Below are 21,620 nucleotides of genomic sequence, written 5' to 3' on the forward strand. Positions count from 1 at the left end.
TGGATACAGACATCTAAAACCCACAACCTCCTTCTCTCTCTGCAGCCTACATGCAAAAGTACTGCTAACTCTCCTCAGCAATTCCTTCTGCTACCTAAAATTGCAAATTTAAAATTTTTTTGGTTTTGTTTTTTTGGTCAAAAAATATACATGTCAAGTATCCAGTCTCCAATCATTTGGTTTCTTTCAGACACTTTGGTAATGAGGCGTGGTAATGAAGACTAAGTAAACTTTGATGAATGTTGAACATCCTCCATGATATTTTTGCTTATTTAAAAAGAATTGTTTGGGCCCTGCAACTCATCTTTGTGTTTGGACACACTTGGGTGTCCAAAGCTCCAAACACTTGTCACAGTGTTCCTCAAAGACAAAACTGGACTTTAGTAATTTCAGCTCACTATCACTGAAGTGGTTTATTACAGTTCTGCCTGATCTCAGTGTAGAGTGAGTAACATGATAATTTTAATTCAATATTTATATGTTTAGTGGTTTACTGTTCATATGAAAGAGCTTAACCCTGTGACTGGAATGCAGCCCTTGCAAGTGGGGAAAATACTAATGGCTTTTTAATAGCTTACAATTTGCTAGCAATATAGCAAACTATTAAAACAGCATGTAAACATTCCAAAATGTCTAGGGCAGTCAATAATTCTAACACTACATTCTGAATCACTTACAAATCTTTGGGAGACCAGACCTTAATGGGACTGGGAGATACCAAGAGCAGAACTGAACACATAATCTGGTATGCTCTGTTCCCACCAGAACCTCCCCTGTGGAGACAGCACTAATTCTAGAGGGGCAAAAAAGCATTAGGACCAATTCTGCAGCCTCACAGATTAGGTTTGTAGCTTATCAGCTGTATGCAAGGAAGGAAAAAAAAAACCAAAAAAACCAAGACAGCAAAGCAAAACCAAACTGCAATCCCCTCCTTAGTTCCCTGAAAAAAACCTGAAAACAAAATCACACACACAAGAAAAAAAATAAACAAAACAAAAAAACAAAAACCCCCAACTCTTTCATGAAAAAGGAATGAAGCCACTGAAGAACATCTTTGCTTATTTCCACTGGAGACTGAAGAAGGTTGGCCATGGGCCATCCTTCATGATGTGTTTTACATTGACTTACCAATGTAAAGCCAGCAAGATCAGTGTGACCATCAGCAGTAAACTTTCACTAAAGGGATGTCAGTGGGAATTTTGCATGGCCTTTGAAAGGGAATTGCCACCATATCTCCAGGGGTCATTTTACAAAGAAATAAGATTAACCTTTTTGATCTGTGCTTGAGAGCTGTATTGCATGGGAAAGACAGGCTAATGTGGACATTACAAATGAAAAAACATGATCCTTTCTGATTAAATTAACAACAAAAAAAAAGCTTTCAAAATATTTTAGTACAAAAATGTAGCTCAAAACAAAAAGATGCTTATGAACCTATGAATAAAATGAATTCAGACTATGACTGCTATGTTTTCTTACATAATACATCTTGTTCCATGAGTCTTAATATGTTTGAGTCTTTTGCAGTTATCTGAAGACTTTCAGGATGGAATTCACAAATAAATTAATTGTGCCTTCATATGTTTATTCTTGCAGGCCTGCATTTCTCTATATGGCACTCAGTTTTGTTTTATTACTCTAAATATATATAGTGCTAACATGACTTTTTCAGGCACATGGATTATCCCTGCTGTCAAGGGCAACAATCTTCAGGGACATTTTGTAGGATTAGAAGGAAGATTGGAGCTGGTGTTGTTCTGTAGTGTGTTGGTGTATTTAATGCATTAGTTACCAAATGTCTTTATGTTTAAGAGTTGCATATTGAAAAGCATGCAATTCTGAAATATCCCATACTACTTATCCATACAATTTCCTAAGAAACTAGATGCAGATGACTATAGAGTGCATCTCCTAGACCCTCTTCCCAATAATTCACTGGCAAAACCTGATGGAATATCTAGCAAGATATTAAGATTCTAGAGGTTTTATAGAAAACCTCTAAAAAAAAAACTCTAGAAAAAAGTGGTCATATAAAAAAATAATCTAATATTCAATGTCCCTCCTACAGCAAAGGGTACAGCAGATGTTGTTCTCTCTTCTTGTGAGCTGCCAACTTATCAATTAACCAGTGCTGGTCAAAGCCAGATACAGTAAAGACTGTCTCACATTTTAAAGACAGAGGAAAAACTAAGGGTACCTGGAAAATGTGCCAGAAACAGGAATTATTGCAGTAAGAGTTAGTTAAAATAAAAAGTGTGGCTGTTTCAACAGAGTGGGCTGAAGACATGGGAAGAGGCCTTTAGGCTGTTCGGTTTAGAGAGGAAAAAGAAGGCATTGGTGAAAGAGGAGTGCAGAGATCACAGTGGGTTTATTGCACTAAGGACGCAGACAGAAAAAAGGAAAGAAAAAGGTGTTACCAGTTCTTTCTGACGTTGTCTTTTGCTGTTCTCCCTATTGTCCTTTGCTTTTTCCTTTACTCAACAGCTTCCAGGTGAAGAGAAACAATATACATTGGAGTAAAAAAAAAAGTGTGCCTGAAAGCCAGTGACAAAAGTACAATTCATTACACAAAAATGTGTAAAATACAAATATTAATAGACATTATAATTGTAGAAATCCAGGTGGCTGAGTAACTGAAGGGCCTCATCTTTCAAATCTGTGTTTTTAAGGGATTTCTGCCCTTTGCATCATGTACTTAGTAAAAGCTGTACAAGGAACCTAATGAATTGTGCATAAGGATGGGATGATTTAAAGAAGTGAGGCCTCCTCATGTAAAAATGCCTGAAGAGTGCAATTGTGGCTGGTAGTAAGAAAGAATAAATTCTTCAGTGCAACAGCAATTCTGTTCCCTTCAGTCCTGGCATGAGAATATTGCAACCTCTCTGAGTCAAACACTTCATGTGTAAGAGGGCAGAGGCATACATCTGCACATTCTCCCACATTTTTTTACATGGATCAAAATTGTTTGAAAATTAACTACAGCTACTGCTCAGGAAGTAACAGATTTACCTGATGCTCTTCAGATTTTTTACTGCGTTGGTGTATATTCCACAATGTATTTAATATTTTACAGACTTTACATAAAACACTATCAAAGACCAGCTCTGATAAAGGGGTAATCTTTTTATCCTGCTTCCCTGAACTTTCATCTTGCTTCCCTGGTGCACCACTTGTGTTGTAAATTCCTTTACTGTTTTAATAGATATTTTACATTCCTTAGGCAGCAAACTAAGTTTAGACAACAGTAATTGTCTTGCTTACAAAACTATGCTAGAAAGGCTGGCAAATAATTACCATGAGATCTTTTGAAGAAGCCAAGTCCAAAAGTGAAATCCAACTGTGAGATGAGACTTTGTTTAGATTCAACAAGTCTCTGTTTCAGATGTACTGATTATCCTTTTTCCTGTAGTGACAGCACTGATATGGCAAGATAGAGGAATACTATGACACATAGGAATATTCTTATGTATCACATGTTTATACCCTTCTATTTATGTTACAATACTTCCTGGAAAGCACAGACATAGATCAGAAACCCATCTGTATCAGTTTTCCTAAACTCCAGAATTCATGGGGGAGGAAACCTTATTTCTTAATGAACTGTACATATATAGCAGCTTCAATATTTTCACTACTATGACTGAAAAATAAAATAAAATATTAGAGATGCACTGTGACAGAGTACTTACTTGGAAATCCTAATAATCAGAGAATATCATTACCATTGGAAACAAACAAGTTAGCATATCCAGAAAGTAAGACAGAAAAGACTGTCACACTATCAGCTTATCCAAACCTACACAATCCATGTGCGAAAAAGGAAAAGAAAAAAAAAGAAAAAAAGGCAGCTTTTTATATATATATACAGAATTCAAGTAAGGATGACAGCAAATTTAAAGTTACAGAATATCCTGAATTGGAAGGGACCCACAAGGATCATCAAGTTCAGCTCCTGACCCTGCATGGGACAGCCCCAAGAAGAACACCAAATGCCTGAGAGCCTTATCCAAATGCTTCTTGAACGAAGTCAGTCATTTGCTGTGACAACTTCCCTGGGGAGCCTGTTCCAGTGCCCAACCACCCCGTGGGTGAAGAAACTTTCCCTAATATCCAATCTAAACCTCTCCTGACACAGTTTCATACTGTTTCTTACGGTCAGCTTGAAAGCTAGAACTACACACAAACTTTTGGACTGCTTCCTTTTTTGAGTTGCAGTTGGCAAGATGAGTAACTGGAACTTAAACATTTGTTCAGCTTTTTCATCACCCACAGACAAGGGGTCTCATTTGATTTAAAAAGAGCAGGCTTTAACTTCTTTTTGGTTTATGGTAATTTGTATGTATCTTAGGGTTTACTTCTTCCTTCATTCCCACAGTCTTGCAGAGAAGTATCTCACACAAAACACCCCACAAGCAAGTGCATCATATCCTGAATACAGAGGTGTGTGGTTGTGTGTGGGGGGATTGTGTGAAGAGAGGCACTCACCAATTTTCTAGCATCATTTAATGAAGCAGTCCTATCACAAAACCGTTTAGTTTGGAACAGACCTCCAAGATCAGCGAGTCCAACTGTTAATCTAGCAGTACCAAGTCCAGCACTAACCATGCCCACGAACACGCTGCACTCGACCTTACCACAAGCGTGCCCGAGAGGGCACAGCCGCACCCGAGGGCAGCGATGGACGTGACACGCCAGCCCCGTCTCCTTCCCCGCCCGTGCCCAGCACGGCGGCCCCTGACCCCCCTGGAGCGGGAACGGCCGCGGCTTCACCGCGTCCCACCGAGACGCCGGGAGCTGCGGGCGCACAGCCGGGGGAGGCTCAGGGAGGGTTCCCCGCCCCGCCAAAGGCCGCCCAGCATGAGGAAACTCCTTGGGCGGCCAGCCGCGGGCTCCGGGCACCGCGGCTCCTCCTCCTGTAGGGCCTGGCAGCCGCAGGCCGGCGCTCCGGGTATGACTTACCACAGACAGCGAGCGGGGGCAGCCCTGCGAGGAGCGAGCGAGCGACCACCCACCCTCGTTCCCTCCCTCCGTCCCTCACCCTCGTTCGCCACTGCCTCCATGCCGACAGCGGCAGCCCCAGGTGCCCGTCCGGGCTGCCCCTAACGCACGAGGCAGGGGGGAAGCGCCTGCTCCCCCTGCCTCAGGAAGCCGCCTCCACCGCCGAGGCACCTAGCGAGGTGCGGACGGCCGGGAGGACGAGGCGGCCCCCCGCCCCGTCCCCGCCCGCGAGGGGCGGCGCCGCCGCTGGGCACCCGCCGGGCCCGCCCCCGCTCCCCGCCCGCGGCCCCTCGGCGGGGCGGTGCCGGGCGGGGCGGTGCCGCGCCTCGCGTCAGCGGCCCCTGCGCGGCGGGGCGGGGAGGGCACGGGAGTCTCGGCGCTGCCGCGGCGGGAGAGGCAGCGGTGGGGCCGGCGTCGGCTCCTCACGGGAACAAAGCGGGGGCAGCGCGGCCGCACGGTGAGAGCCGGGTGAGGGACGGGGACGCGGCGGCGCTCGAGCTCCCCTGGGACCCCGGCGCTCCCCGAGGAGCGGCGCGGCGCGGCAGAGGGGCCGCGGGCCCGACCCCTTCCTCCCTCTGCCCAGTGCCTTGGGGCGGGGTGACAGCGCCGTGCCCCCCGCCCGCCCCCGCCTCCCGGGGAGCCGTCCCCGCTCGCCCCGTGTCCCCGCAGGGACCCCTGCGCGCCGCCGCCGCGGTGTCCGCCCGCCTGCGGCTCGCTGTTCCCTCAGGGAGCAGGGGAATATAAAGCAGTGAATCGGGGAGGCGGTCCGGGCGCGGAGCCCGAGAGCAGGTAGGTGCGGGACGAGCGCCCGGGGAGCCGGGGGCGCCGCTCCCGCAGGCGGCTGCGGGGGCTGGGGGCGGCGCTCGGCTACGCCCGGCGCTGGGCACTGCCGAGGTCAGCAAACCTTTTTCTGCCCGCGAAGCATCCTTCTCGCAGAATGTTTTTTTTTAGGGGGGCTCTTTAGTGGTGTTTGGTTTTTATTCCCCCTCCCTTTCCCAGCACGTCGCTACATAGGCTGGAGCTGGCTGGGGGCTCGCCCCTGCCTCTGTGGCTGCAGACGCAGCGCTCGTGTTGTCCTAACGATATGGCAGTAGCACTTCCTGCTGTAAATCACTTCGCGATAGTTTTTGAAGCGCTTCTTAAAGGCGGCAGTGTAATGAACCCTCTTGTCAGTGCTTGCGGTAAGCTTAAAAACCTGTGAGCTGGAGGCTGTTTTCAAGGCTGAGCTATGTAATATGCTGCAGTAGTTTTCATAAAAAGGGTAGAAATGTAGTTCACTGTTGGCTTAGTGTTGGCATAAATGTAATTCCCCTTGCTATGCCCTGTTGGTGTAGGCTGTGTCGTTTTGGACCCCGTTGTAGTTACCTTTGCCATCTTCTTGTGAAAGAAAACTAATCTCAAATGTTCAGAGAGGCTGATGTATTAAGAACTATGAAAAGTAAGCTTTATCGTACAGCTGTACTGGGGATAGCTCTTTGTTCTGGAATAATTTGAGGAAATAAAATCACTCAGACTGAGATTTATGGGGACTTGAATTTAAAAACCTTAGCTGTTAGCATTTGTTAAAATATTTTAAATAAATAGATACATTAATGTAGATTGCTATTACTGTATTCATGTTTCATTTATTGAATTAGTCTAGTGATCTCTTATTTTGCTCTTTGTATGAACATCATCATATAAAATGATCTTGCTGACTTTTTCCAGCTTATTAATGTCTTTTTCCCTCAAAAAATTTTAGAGCACAGTCAGAAGAGGAATGGATGTAACATGATACCCTTGCAGTTCTCAAAACACACAAATTCTGCAAAGATCTGTTTCTTCGTTAAGTAATACAAGGAAAATGGATGAATCGGCTTTGCTGGATCTGTTGGAGTGTCCTGTTTGCTTAGAACGCCTTGATGCTTCTGCAAAAGTCTTGCCTTGCCAGCACACATTTTGTAAACGCTGCCTGCTGGGCATCGTGAGCTCTCGCAATGAGCTGCGATGTCCCGAGTGCCGGACTTTAGTGGACTGCGGTGTTGATGAACTGCCCAGCAATATTTTGCTCGTTAGACTACTGGATGGCATCAAACAGAGGCCTCGGAAGCCCAGCGCCGGCGGTGGGACTGCCGGCACAAATGCTTTGAGAGTCCCTACCAACACTGTAGCTAATTGCGGATCAAAAGACCTGCAGAGCTCGCAAGTTGGACAGCAGCAAAGGGTGCAAGCACGGAGCCCTCCTGTTAGGGTAAGTACCACGTGGTGCCAGTATTTTGTTGCATTCCTGTCTTTTCCTCCACCATTTCAAAACAGTTGATGGCCTCTGCTTTAGGATAAGGGCAGTCAGATAGTTAATACAGCAAAACAATGTAATTTTGAGAATTTCTGTAGATTTCTAGCAAAGTGTGTCAGTGTTCCAATCAGTGTTGGTTTAATGTTATATAAACACTAATAATGCTTCCTGATTGAAACTCTCAGTTTTTGAGGCAAGCAGAAGAAATCCTTAACTGTCCAATTCAAATAGAGCAAGGTAACTTATGTGGAAAGCTTATGTTATTATTAAGGATAGAGATCTTGTGAAGAGCATTTGAAATTGTTTTTAGTTTGTCAACTGCAAGACTAGAGATTTCATTTTGGCTCGTGCACTTTCTGAAATGATTCTTACAATCAGTAAATTTCCCTTAAGTTAGACATAACGAATGTTAAACATGAGCAGAGAAGTTTTGCCACTAGCTTCTGAGTATCTACATTTTTACTTTCTTTCCTTCAAAAAAGCAATTTTTGAATGCCTGCAATCTACTAAGTTGTTTGCAGTCTTAGTTCTCATCATTTCGTTATTAGTTTTTTCTCAGGTATTTTTTCTAGGGGATTTGGAAGATGTTTGTACCATGATGGGAAGACATCGCCTTCTTTGTATATTCTTTGTATATTCCTTAGAGCTATGCGACCTGTGGACTCTGTCATACCTTATAATCAAGACTCAGTGGCTTCATTTATGATTATTCATTCTAGAACCTGTGTCAGGAAATGTAATTTTATGAGATGACAGACCTTGCTCTGTTTTATCTAATGACAAAGAAGGACAGCTTCTCTGAAAGGTTTTGCTGCCCAGTTTGTTTGCGTTCCTGTGTTTGAAGTGGAGTTTCTAAAAGGTTTAGGTGGTTTCCATTTCGTGGAGTTTATTCGATTTTTATGAAATGTCTTAAGGAGTTTCAAGAAGAGGACTTGAATGTATTTTTGGCAGGACTAGTCTTTATTTTGAAGTGTGTCTAAATTATTTAGTTTACTTACCCAGTGAAGGAAGCCCAACACTGATTTTTCTCAGATGTACTTGACATGATTGGAATCTCTCCAAAAGATCTTAGATACACATTTTAAGTTTACGTAAGGATTTAAAATACAGTTGTTTTTCCACTAGGTGATATTGCTTTCTTTGCTTGCTAGAGATCTCATTAGGTTCTTTAGTATATAGAACTTATAATTATCAACTCACTTCCTGCTAATGAGTTTTGTTTTGTATATACATTAATTGGTGAGAAGGTGATCTGTGGGGTTTTTCTGTTAGTGGTTTGTTTTTGTGGTTTTGGTGAGTTTTCTTTCCAGAACATAGAATCCTTAAAAAGTAATGCAAAGAAGCATCAGGAGTATCAAAACCACTCTGGTCTTCTCCAGAACTTTAAGGTGTTTATTGTGATACCTTGCATTTGCAAATGCTCTTCAACTTAAAACAAAAAAACTCTTATAATTTTTTTATGTATTTTTGTGTTGACCTTTGTAAATAACTGTATTTTCAGAGACTGCTTCTCCTCCAAAAAGGTTTCTGGTGCAGCGCTATGCATGAAAGACTGTACTTCAGAGTTTCTCAAAGCCTTATTAGACAAAATAAATTGAATGTGGAATATTTTATCTTTTTTTTTTAATGTTCTATAATATCCTGTTTTGCAACATATGCATTTCCAGATGTTGCTCAGAGTAGAAAGTGATAACACATGGAAGGTTGCTTCAGCTTATCCTGTACCGTGTGCCATTAAAACTGTGACCGTATGCATTCCTCATACAATAACTGATCCTCATTGTATACTAGCGATAGTTTTTAGTGTTTTACAGTAAGTCTTATTCCATCTTTGGTTTTGGAGTTTTACAGGCACTCTTGTGCCTTCTTTTCTTTGGGAGACAGGGAAAGATGATGAGCTCATAATTTGTCCACTTTGCCCAGAGCCTTTTTTACTAGGAAGCCAGTACCTTTAAGAGCATGAACCAACTTTGATGGATAAGAAAGTGGAGATGTGAACTACTTTTCTGTTTTCTATATGAAAAGTGGTTATGGGAAAAAAAAAAAGTCCAGAAAGCAAAATGCCACTTTAATGGACAGTGTTGAAATGAATGCTTATTTGTTTTGCTAACTCTTAACATAAAGATGCTTGCAAATACAGTTCCTCCCTGGGAATTGAAGAGGAAAATCTGTTTCTAGATGAGTAGCAGAGTCAGATTTCCTAAACTAATTTTGGTGAAGGGGAACTAGTAAATGAAAGTTGCTGTTATGTTAAATGAAGTGAATTTGGATGAAGGCTGTCAAGTCATAAACATTCTGCTTATATCCTGAAGTAATACTAAGCTCGTAAATGCCCTTTCAGAGAATGCCTTCATTTTCAGAAAAGGTTAATACAGCATGTACTGCAGCATGATTTCCTGAACTGTATCAATGACTGTGGAGTGGCCAGCCCTGTAATTACACAGTATATTGCATTCTCTGTATGTATGTGGTGACACATGGCAATAAACAAACAAATGGTTCCTTGAGTCTTAAAACTAAAGGAGCTGGGTGGGTGGTGGGGATTAATAAATCTTGTGCCTAGTATGTCCCCCACTAGAGTAACCCTGTTTCTTTCTGTAACCTCTTTAAGCTTTCACTGTTATAACAATGGCAATTTCTCTGTGCAAATTGTTAATCTATTTTGTTCCCCTGCCGTTTGGATGTGTAAAAGCCTCCTGTGCCTTTCCCTGGTACTGGCTGGACTGCACCTGATGGAAAACTTGTGTTTGCTGTCTGCCCAGCAGCTCTGTCCCAGGCAGCCAGCTTGCCAGGGACAACAGTTATACACATACTGCAGCTTCCTCTCTGGTATGGATGCAAATTTAATGCCTTTTTCCTTGTTTTCAAGTGAAAACCTTCAGGTAGGTTGATTGCTTGGAAGAGCTGTAAAAGCCACAGCCTACTGTCAAATGTGCTTGCAACCAGTCATCAGGCATTTGAGGGACTTCATGATCACATGAGCCTTGTTTCCTTCAAAAGAGCATTCAAAAATGTTAGGGTCCATCCTTTTATATTTATGCTCATGTTATTCATTTTTTCATTTTCACAGAGTATGTCAAACAAAAATTATCCTGAGTTCCTTATGGCAGTTTTACAAGGATATGCTTATTTCAGGAGTCTTACATGTAGCTGTGTGTGTAAGTTGCTAGATGTTGGAGAGCTGTTGTCTCCTAGACAGATTTAAGATGATCCATGTTTAACTTTTCCTTGGAATTTGTATTTGCCTAAAACATACTAAGTCTTCTTCTAGTTTGTTTATAGACCAGCTTTCTGAAGTTAGGGCTATCTTTTCCACAGGACCTAGAGAAGAGTTGTCTAGCTAGTCTAAAATCTCATCATTGTTGAAAATATTATGTAATAAGGTTTTCAGCTATTTTCTGGACCAAACGTAGGCAGGAAGAGCTAAGAGAAGAATTCAAATTATCTCCATTAACAAAAAAGCATGAATAGCTCAAAAGTTGGCCATTGCTGATACAGTTGATGCTTTTGCTGAGTAAGAATTGATGGTGTAATTTGAGTATATTACACTGTAATGTCAGTGGAAAATCTTATCAAGAAATGTTACAGTGCAATGTGAAAATCCTGAAGCTTTCCCCTTGTTAGTTATTTTTATTCTGGAAAGCCTGTAGAAACTCTGGAGATATCATTCTCGGTGAAGTCAACTTGAAATGAGGGTAAAGAATCATTACAGGCTATTGGAAAATGCTCCTTTAGGTGTTAAAGGGGGCTAGAGCCACTAGTATCTGAGCATCTGAGTTGTTTGTGATAAATTCTTTTACACTGAGAAGGAAAGAAGGACCCACTAACAGGAGATTGTTTCGTGAGTTTCTGCTAATACTTAGCAGTGGTGCTGTGTATCCATGCATGCATTTTCATGTTTGTTTAACAAGGAAAGCAAAACTAAAATTTTAAACTCCTGTATCTATACTGCTGCAGCAGTGGTCATTTGTGATCCAGTAGGCTTGCCTGGGAACTGCTGAAACAGTTGTAATGTCAGAAGGGAAAAATAAATGGAGCCAGGTTTTCCACCCATAGCCATGGTGTTTGACCTTGGCACATATCTTGGGGCAATAGGGACAGTGGGCCACCTTCTGCTCTGTGTGGACTTAAGCAGGTTGGGCTCCTCTGTCGGGCTCAATGGATGATGTAAGCAATCCATTTTCTTTTTTCCTAACCACCCTGGAGAAGAGAGCTCAGAATGTAGGTCTCACAGTTTGGCTGTTGAGCATGTTGTAAAAATCTGACAGGAGCCAAAACAACTGCTGCTTTTGTAGTCATGGCACTTGCTGGACTAAGAAGATCCTGGCAGAACTTAAGTATCAAAAGAAACCTTTTAGACTAGAAGTTAACAATAGGACAGAAAATGTGCATTCACAGATCAATAACTTTATTACATTATTGTAAATAAATATGGGGATTGCCAAGCATAGCAGCAGGTGTAGATTGGAATGGATGTTTAAATCATCTTGGAACAAGAGTTAGCGGAATACAGTAATACAAAGAAATGTATCAGTAAAAGTCTGCTGGTGGGGTACTCCTAGAGGAAGTTCCCATTGTCAAAATAGATCAGATTGTAAAGTATACCCATTTAAAGGAAAAAGTAGCTATAGAAATATGCAAAAAACAGCAGCTAATGCAGATAGTTTCATGATTGTTATTTGTGATCATAGTCTGGAGAATCATTACTTGATGGTACCTGATTTTGAGCTGACACCCCTGACCAAAAGGTTATTCCATACCATATAGCATCATGCTCAGCATATCAGTCTGGGGAAAGAAGAAGGAATGGGAGGGAATTTCCCAAGTAACATTTGAGTATCTGGAGATAGACACCTATTCATGCTGTGGAGTGTTCGTTAGAAAATATTTTTTAAGTCTTTGCAAATCATATATGCACGCTTTTGTTTCATTTCATGCTTGTTGAGATACCAGATTCTGCTTTTATATGTACAGTTTCAATTACTTCTGTGTAACACTGTTGTATCCTATGTGAAACTAGAGAAAAATTTAATGGAGATCATAAATATAAAAGGAAAGTAGGCTGACTCTCCTGGTGTTAATGTGAGATAAATAATTAGATAGAGAAGGAGGATAAGCACAAGGAAGAGCTGTCTCTGTATCCAAAGGCATTGGGCTAGGATTGAGAGCTTCCGGACTCAGTTCCTGGCTTTGCTACAGACATCCTTTATGACCTTGCACAGAGTCACTCAAAGCTCTTTGTGCCTCTGTTTCCCATCTGCAGATATGACTGATAGTACTTTCTTTGTTTGACTCAGTATTTAGACTTCATGCTCTCCAGGGCAGACACTGACTTTTTTAAAATATTGGATGTATCCATGGTTGTTTCACAATGGTTCCACAGTCTCAGTTGAGGTCAGTATATCCTGCTGTTAACTCTAAATCATTGACTTCCACATTACTGGAGAACTGTTCATAATCCATTTCCTGTCCCAAAGACGGTGCAATGCTTAGTGTCACATTGTTAAGAGGATTTAATTTTGTTTGGATGTTTAATAGGAAATCACATGAATACCTCAGTGAGGAAAAGCCAGACACTTGAAACATCTGTGGAAGTCATAGTCCACTCTTCAGCTAGGGAAATTTGCATCTGACTGGCACACTGGTGTGTAGATTTGAGTGTGTTTTGAAAAGAATAAGAAGAGAAAGAAGAGTGTAAATTATGTTGATAATGCAGAAATGTTTAATTCCATACTTTGAACCTGCATAGCTATCTTGAACCTGCCAATTAACATTAATCTGCTTGATAAAATAGCTTTCAAACTAGTGTAATCCCTTTTAAAAGAAAACAATTAGGTTTTGAAGTAAACTGATCTATGAACTAAAGAAGTCCACATTATTTACATGTGATACTGAAATCTGAAATCCTTTTTAATTTGTTTACAACCTTTTTTTTTTTTGTGTGTGTGTCTTCATGTGGAAGAGGGCTGTCTCTATTTCCCTTCATTTTCCAATTTAATACTCCTCCATTTATGTAGATTTGTTTTAATCTGCCTACATGAAATAAAATGGTGTCTTTTTTCCTCCACTTTAATGTGGCCCGTGAGTTGCTTTACTCAAAAAGCTTTGATCATTCAGAAAATTTAAACTTCTGAATAAAAAGGGAAGTCTCAAGCCGTTACATTTAATGGGCTTGTAAAGGGAAGCAGTTTTTTAGAGAGAATAAAAGTCCTTGAATTTTTTCCCCATATTACCAAAAAAATCAAATACCAATAAAATTGCTTTACGTAGGTGATCCAGGATCTGGTTAGAAAAGTCAGTCAGTAGTGCTGTTGCTGTGTTTCTTTGTGCATAGTGTCTGGCTTTCTGCAAAGCATTTGGTGGCTTAATAGGCATCATGTATGTTATGAGGAGCTGGTTGGGATGGCGTCAGCTAGAAATCCTTCTTCTCTCCTGTTCTTTAACTGAGTGAAATGGTTTTTAATGGAACTTCAGTGTTTGGTGCATGGATAAGAACTGCAGAAAACAGAAAGCCTTTAACTGCAGCTGTGATAATAAAACTGGAAACTTGTTATGATCTGATGTTTGTCTTTCTTTTGGTGAACTTCCCCTTGCAGTGCATTTGGCCTTCTCCTTATGGTATGCTTAACACCTTCCTTGGTCTTTTCTTTGGCTCCACTGTTGTCCTTTATTGAAACAATCTCCGGCCTCTGATCTTACTGTACTACTTCCAAGAAAAATAAAACATCTAGTTTTCTTACTTCTTGTGTCCCATTTGTCCATGACTGTCAGACATAAGGAACAAAAAATAAGCAATAATAAAGCAAATTTTCTATTGAGGTATGTGGACTAAATACAATCTTGTAGTATATACCACTAAGATCTGCCAAATACATGAAGAACATAAAGTATAAGTTAATATTACTGCATTGCCTAACATCCTGGGATTATTCTTCCTTTTTGCTTTTTCTTTTTCTTCATCTCCTTTAAATCAATAACTATATCCTCATTCTAGTGTGGGCAAGAGTGTGTCTCAGTAATTAAAGCTGAATATCATCTGGTCAGCCCTGTTCATGCATACACCTTGTTATTGCCTTCACAGAGGAAAAGTGTGCTTCTGTTAAACCTCATTTCTTGTCAGATCCCTCTGTATTAGAAAAAATCAGCAGTGAATTCTTGGGTCAGTTGAGCTAGATCAAATCCTTTACTTTTCACATCACTAAATCGGAGTATTTTTGAAGAGTAGTTTTTTGGTTTTTTTCTTTTTTTTTTTTTTTGGACTGAGAATTGCTGCTTTGAAGTGAGCTGGATTAAGTTTAGAAAGCAAGTGGTCTTGAGGTAGGATGGTCACATGTCCAAGTGCTCTTTTCTGCACTCCTTATCTCTCTTAGGTATAGAGGGGAAAATGACAGTACTGTCCTCTGACTGTCAGACTGAACACCAGGAGCTTAGAGCTTTGCTGCATTGGGCATGCCACACACAGTCTGTTTTCACATTTGCACCCTCTAAAATGTCAGGAAATCGGTGGGACTCAGAAAGATGCTCTGGAGAGAAGGGAAATCACTCCAAAGAGGGAAATCGAGTCCAGTATTTTGAATTCTTTAGACATGTGATGCCTGTATACGTGCCTTTAAAATGTCATTCAATGTTGCTTAGAAACCTACAGATTTGGATTCTCCAGTTGAAGGAAGAGTGAAGCACAGAAGTCAATGTTTCATTTATGGACACTATTGCCAAAGTGTCTCAGAATCTGAGCCTGCTAGGTACAGGAAAGTCAACTGTGGTGTGTGTGTGTGTGCAATCAGCTGTACCCTTAGAAGCTTTGGGGTGTGAGTCTCGTTTTACACTTGTGGCACTCAAGTATGTGATTTATTGTCCACATAAAGTTTCTATAGTGTAAGAGTGTAAACAGGAATTTTAAGTAATTTCTTGTCTAAGTCTTTTTTGCTACCTTATTTGGTTCTTCATTAATCCCCTCTACCCCCTGCCCCCCTCTTCCCCAGCATAAGCATTTAAATTTTAAGTATTAAAGAGCCAGAACATGCAAGGATGTGTCTGATCTCCTACAAATGAGGACAAGATTCTGTTGTGCGCCATATCTCTCACACAGTAATTCTGTTTGAAATATTGCTGATATGCTTGGCCTTTCACATCTAATTTTTTGAATATGGTGTGAATTTCTGTTTGGGTTTTGTTTGTTTGTGTTTAATTGAACTAAAAGCTGTATCCTGGTGTTAAACTGTTCTTTCTATCTTTCTTGATTTTTCAGAGTCAAATTTAGATAGTCCATTTTTATATTCTGTAAATGTGCAAAGTATAATTTTATAGTTGCTATCTGGGAAGTATGCTATTGATCATAAATGCATTTTGATCAAAGGTAAGCATTTCAGTGTTTAAATATTAATATAGATAGAATTCTCCTCCTCTCTGAAGTGGAGGACTGCTGCCAGTGCTGTTCAGAAGATAAGCTTGGCATCAAGTGTCCTGTTGGACTTCGTAACACCTGAAGTGCTCCTCAGTCTTTAGCATTTCTTTATTAATAAAACTGATTTTATTTCATGGCATTTGTGTTGCAGAAAGATGAGATAACTCTGCTTTCCTTTTCTTGTAAAGGAAAGATGTGCATATTACCTCTCTTGACTTTCTCTTTTCAGCATCTAAGCTTTCAAAATATACATGTGCATTGAAAGCTTTTTAAAGAACTGAACCACTGTTTTACCTTGTGTGAACCACAGTTCTACAAGACAAGCTTTTGAAAAGCTCTGATTAAAGACAAAGGCATGCATTTCCTCCAGACTTTCAAGCTGCTGAACCCAAGAGAAGGAATGTAGTCTTACTTGCACAGGGGTGGCAGAACATCAATACTGAATAATTTGAAGCACGTCTCTTCATTTATTCTTTTTTGGTATGCTATCTTAGCCCTTTAGGTTATAGTCTTTATTTTATTTATATTAAGAAATGGGTAAGAATGAAGCACTTCTGACTTTAAAAATGTTAAAATGAGAAATAGTCAAAGATAATCAGATGACAATCTGAGTTGGCATATATAGGGCATAGCTGTTCTAGAAGCTTATTTTAAACAAATCCAGTAAAGTTGAGTTCACTGCACTGTGGTAAAGTGTCCCTGAGTAGTGAAGGAGCTTTTATTCTGAAGATAAGAGCTTGCTAAAAGAAAATCAATGTCTCATGGACCTTCACTTGTTCATGTGTGCCAGTGCTCTTCTATTTCACATGGTCTTTCTCAGGAGCTAGATAAAGAAAGGAGACTCTTAAATCTTATCCACTCTAGCAGACTTAAGCCATTTTCAAAACCTGTTTAATTTAACACAGTTTTAAATCCACAGCCTTATTAAGTTAACAAGCCTTCAGCCTTGCCATCAGGTTCTGTAATCCTCTTAGGTCTTGGGACTAAGCAGGGCAGGGATAGTCAATAAGCAGATGAATAGATAATCTTTCAGAAGACAGATCTTAAAGTTGAGAAATGCTGATCTGAATTTCCATTCACTATATGCACTACCACTAGTACTTACAACTGGAGGAAAAAGTTGAAATGACTATCACTTTGTTTGGGGAGAGGAGAGTGAATAAAGGATTTTTTAAAAAAATGCATTAATTCCTGGTTTGCAACCCAATAAAATTAGGTTCAATTTTAAATATAGAATAAGGTAGACAAAGTAACAGTTTTGTTTCCTTGCTATTGTGCATATGCAGATTAAAATCTTTTCATGGTTGTTTCACAAGCTATTTTTGCAAATCTTTCAGGCAATCAGAAGTCCAGAATTTAAAGACCACAAAGAACATTATGCTGATAATTTGGCCTTGGCCACCACTGCAGTCTGGATATTGCTTCTCTTCAGTTTTGACTCTTCCAGCACTACTGAGCTAAAGCTGTGTCTGTTTCCTGGGCCTAACTCCTGAGGTAGTGGAGTTGGAGGAATTTAAAAAAAGCCATATGTAGTGGAAGAATTCAGCCTAACAGGAGGATTCTTGCCAGACATTTTCACACAGCACCAGAGTAGGAACATAGGAAGTGGATCATAGAATCATTAATGTTGGAAAAGTCCCCCAGGATCATCAAGTCAAACTTTTGACTGAATATCACTATGACCACTAAACCGTATCATGAAGTGCCACATCTACTTGTTTTTTGAACACTTCCAGGAATGGTGATTCTACCACTTCCCTGGAGATCTTGTTCCAATGTAGGATTCAAAGCAGGTCCAGGAGTTGGAGAGGGTGGCAGAAAAGCTGAACACACATCTAGCCTTGAGGCATGAAAGCAATCACTTACCTCATTGAAAGGGTGGGAGAAGGCTTCTGGGAGGAGAAGGCTGAAAAGCAGAGAAATTTCAGTACTGATGGGTGAGGAAGACCCAAATGCTCAAGTAATAAGGGAGGAGGAGGGACAGTGGTTTTGAAAGAAAACAAACTGTGGTAGTAGGCTTGGAACATAGCAATAGACCAATTAGATTAAATACTAGAGAGGAAATGGGATCAAGCAAATGACTCTTGGCTCACTGGAATTTAATTAGAGACTTGGTGAGGGGGAAGTGCTGCAGGAGCAAGCTGAAGATGTAGCTTGATGTTTGAGGAAGGATTTGGAGAGTATCAAAATAGAAAAGTTGCTATGGAGGTATTGGCTAGACAAGAGGTGAGAAAGAAATGTGAATGTGTTGACTCACATGCCATCTCGTTTGCTTCAGTATGTGTGTATTTGAATACTGTGTATTTTATTTTTCATTGTTTATTTTGTAATAATGTGTCATGTATTATGTGAATTTAGACTAGTACAGTTACAAAATGGTCAAAGACCTTCCATTCAGAGCTTTGAAGATTACTTTTGTTGATTCCTTCAGTTAGTAATAATTGAAAATAAGGATTTAAACATCATGCTAGCATTGCAGAGCATGGTCACAACCTATTCTTTTGAATTCAGTTGTGATGATAAGAAGAATGGATTTTATGGTACATGTTCTTCAAGAAAAACAATGGAATATTTTCAGTATCTTTTCAATCTCTTGGAGCAGCTCACCTTTCAGTAATACCATTAAAAGAACTACCTTTCCAGAACTATGGTTTCAAAATATATTGGTTTCTATAAAGGGGGTTTTGTTTACTTTAACTAATAAGGGAATTGGTTTTTCAGTGCAGAACTAGAATAACTAGTGGGCTGTTTCTGGAAATGGGTTCCCAAGGTAGTTTAAAATTTCAATAAATGTTTATCGTCTTGTACTGAAACCTCTGGACCCAGAAAGAAACATAAGGGGCAAGGAAGACTTATTTCTGACTTCAGCTCCTATTGTGAGTTTATTTTCTTAGGGAATCATACTTTTTCATATATTCAGTTCAGAACTGTGTTGCTTGCAACAGGGAATTGATATCATTTATGCTTTCCTATTTGTTTTTTATCATCCTACAATTTAATGGAACAGCATGAAAGACATAAAAATTTATTTTAAATGGCATAGAAGAGAAACCGATTATCCTCTGCAGTCCATATACAGGAGGTGTGAGTTTTTCCATTTAAAAATAAAATATTAAGTACTATGTCTTAAATAGTTAAATAAGGAATATTCATGATTGCTTGTGTAGTGTTTAATAAGGAGACTTTTTTTTTTAAAGTATCGTACTTGTTTCAAATTTTCTGAGTTTGCACTAAAAGAATCCAGGGAAACCAGGGATATGAGTTAAGCCAGCTCAAGTGTAAGGAAGTGTTTGTTATTTTTTTTCCATGCAGAAATCATAATTTTACGTAAAAAGTGCCATTTTTAAAATATTCTCTGAGTAAAACTTTATGTAATGTGGCATTCTTCTTTCTTTTAGAGATTTTGAAATGTCTGCAGTTAGGCTCTACCACACAGTTCCTTATTTTTTGATGTTATTGGGAGTTACATGAGTTAATGAGATAGATTGGTGGATGAAGTTTGTGCCTGTTTTCTTGGGGTTTGTAGGCTGTGGTTGCCTAGGTGGGTGTATATTTTTGTCTGTAGTATACTGCTCAGTTCACAAGTAAAAGCTTGTATTAGAAATGGTTAAAAAAGAAATAAAATTATTTTAGAGACAGTTTTGTACTTGTAGTCATGGAAGATATGGACTTCCAATATTCAGAGGTACAGTCCCTGGAAAGAAACCTCTCAATGTATGAAATTTTTCGTCTTCTTACAAGGGATTTCAGTGCTGCTTCACTCAGATACAGTCAGATTGGAGCCCAGTTGCACATGGCCAGTTTGAAGTTCAAGGTAATTTATCCGAATCAAACCACATACTAACTTGGTCATTTGTAGTCAGGCATGTCTTACAGCTTGAAAAACCTTTCAGCCCAGTATGCAGTAACCGCAGCATAGTCTCACCTATTGTAAATGGAAAACACAATATTCCAGTATTCCACATTCTGTGTTTCAAGCCAACATTAAAGTTGTTGCTTTCGGGAATTAGTAAGTTTTAAGTGTGTGAGATACCTTGTGATGTTGGAGAACTCCTCTTTGTGCTTAAACAGATAAGTTCACCCTCAGATCTGGACACTGGCTGCAGTTTCGTTTAGGAAGCCATCATGTTCTCTTCTAACTGCTGCTATTTGCACTGTAAGGTTGGCACCCTGCATCTTCCTGAGAACAGCATCTCAGTCTTGGGAAGTCAAGTACCTCTGGTGCTCAAAGCCAGAAGATTAGTAAAAATTTTTAAGATTTCATATAAACCAAAATGAAGTTATGCACTAGTTTTTTAGACTTGAATACATAAATATGTTTAAAAACTGAGATTCATATTCTTTCTGCATGTTTTGTTTTTGGGGAAGAGGTAGAGGGAATGAAATTTTTGTGAGAGTATGGCTTTTTCAACTTAAGGAAAACCCTTTGCTTTTGCAAAAGAAGACCAAACTTGGCACCAAATTGTTGGGGCTTTGTCAGTACCACAGAGCTCTGGTTTTGGGTGTGGATTTCAATTACTGAAGTTTAGGCTGAACATACCATTAGATGCCTAACTGTGCTTTGTTTTTGGAGAAGGTAGTTGATTTTTATAGGCTAAATGAACTTGAATGTCTTAGTAGTGGTACTTGGTGGAATTGATTTGTTCTATGTTGTGAAACAAGAATACTTTTTTGCAGAATTCTTTCTTCTGTTCAGCATATAAAATTTAATGGATGAAATCTGTCCAAAGTGGTCTTATATAAACACTCACTATGTTTATATTTTTCAGGATCTTGTAGCTATAGAAATAAAATTGCAGTTTTGAACTTTGCTATTAAAATGTACATTGGAAAATATTCTGTTGGAATACAGAGGAGTGTTAATGGCTTCCATAAAACCAGATCTGGTAAAAATCAGTAAGTGCAGTAGATATCCTTCATTAGAGGGACACTGGTCTTAGTGTTCCTTTGGTAGCTGAAACAATAAAGCTGCTGCTTAAGGCACCGATCATCAGAATAAGTCTGGAACAAGGAAGACTACACTATGAAGATGATAAAACTGACCATAAATAGCAGAGCTGGTTCACTAGTGTGTGCCTGAAGAAAAATGGAATTTTTGAGAGAGTGTTAACAAGAAGGAAGAAACGCATCAGAGCTTTGCATGAACCATGAAGGCAACAGATGACTCTAGGGAGCACAGTAGTTTCTGATAGCCCCAACAAATTACAGAGGGTGCTGTTTCTTGGTCGTTAGTTTTGGATAAAATCATAACTTTATGAATACTCTTGGTAAATATTATTTTTAATTTCATTTTGTCTTTCTAATGAAGGTGAGTCAGCAAGGACATAGGAATGTTGGCTAGCTGTTTAGATTGAGGGCTAACAGATACTTTGTACTTTATCTCTCTGATTTTTGTTTGTCTTTGCATGCAATGTTTTCAAAAAACATTGGAAAAAATTGTACTGGATATACAAGTCCCATGTTTTCTCTGTTTTGTCATTTTGTCAATATACCTTAAATCTGCATTAAGTGAAAATCACCTTAATTAAGGCAAGTCAGCCTTTGGTTCAGTATTTAATGTGCTATGAAGATTGGTACCAGTGACTGTAGTGGCTTAATTATGTAGACTTTTGGCCCCCTGTCTAAGGGGGAACAACTGAAGTTGTTCTGCTCTGTGAAAATAAAATATTCATTGGAAAAAGGATTAAAACCCGACTGTTCACATCCCAGGTGAGTGCTGGGGTCATTGAGCCAGAGAATTGTTTTGTCATCACTTTCAGTGCTCCAATAGAGGTTAGGGGAAATCTATGCCAAGACGTCTGTGGTTTGGTGGTTAGAGCTCAAGCTGTGTTGGATCATGTATTGCAGGTATGAATGATGCTTTTTATGGAAATAGAACCTTTTTTCTTTTTTTTTTTCTTAATCTCCTTGGTTGTATCCACAGTGAATAATTTGATGAGATAA

General features: G+C 39.8%; 1 protein-coding gene across 2 annotated transcripts in view; it reads left to right on the plus strand.

The window, feature by feature from the left end:
• Positions 1–5,322: 5,322 nt before the first annotated feature.
• SH3RF1 (SH3 domain containing ring finger 1) overlaps positions 5,323–21,620 on the plus strand; it is an 83,401-nt gene continuing 67,103 nt past the window's right edge. Inside the window, exons 1-2 of one of the 2 annotated variants that reach the window (XM_068187098.1) lie at positions 5,323–5,455; positions 6,740–7,228. In XM_068187098.1, the coding sequence (XP_068043199.1) occupies positions 6,842–7,228 (387 nt within the window). In that variant the 5' untranslated portion in view covers positions 5,323–5,455; positions 6,740–6,841. Of the gene's footprint in view, positions 5,456–5,488; positions 5,788–6,739; positions 7,229–21,620 lie in introns of those variants that run through there. The other variant, XM_068187099.1, reaches the window with a different exon arrangement.

The sequence above is a fragment of the Anomalospiza imberbis genome, chromosome 4 (assembly GCF_031753505.1).
Source record: "Anomalospiza imberbis isolate Cuckoo-Finch-1a 21T00152 chromosome 4, ASM3175350v1, whole genome shotgun sequence".
Taxonomy (NCBI): domain Eukaryota; kingdom Metazoa; phylum Chordata; class Aves; order Passeriformes; family Viduidae; genus Anomalospiza; species Anomalospiza imberbis.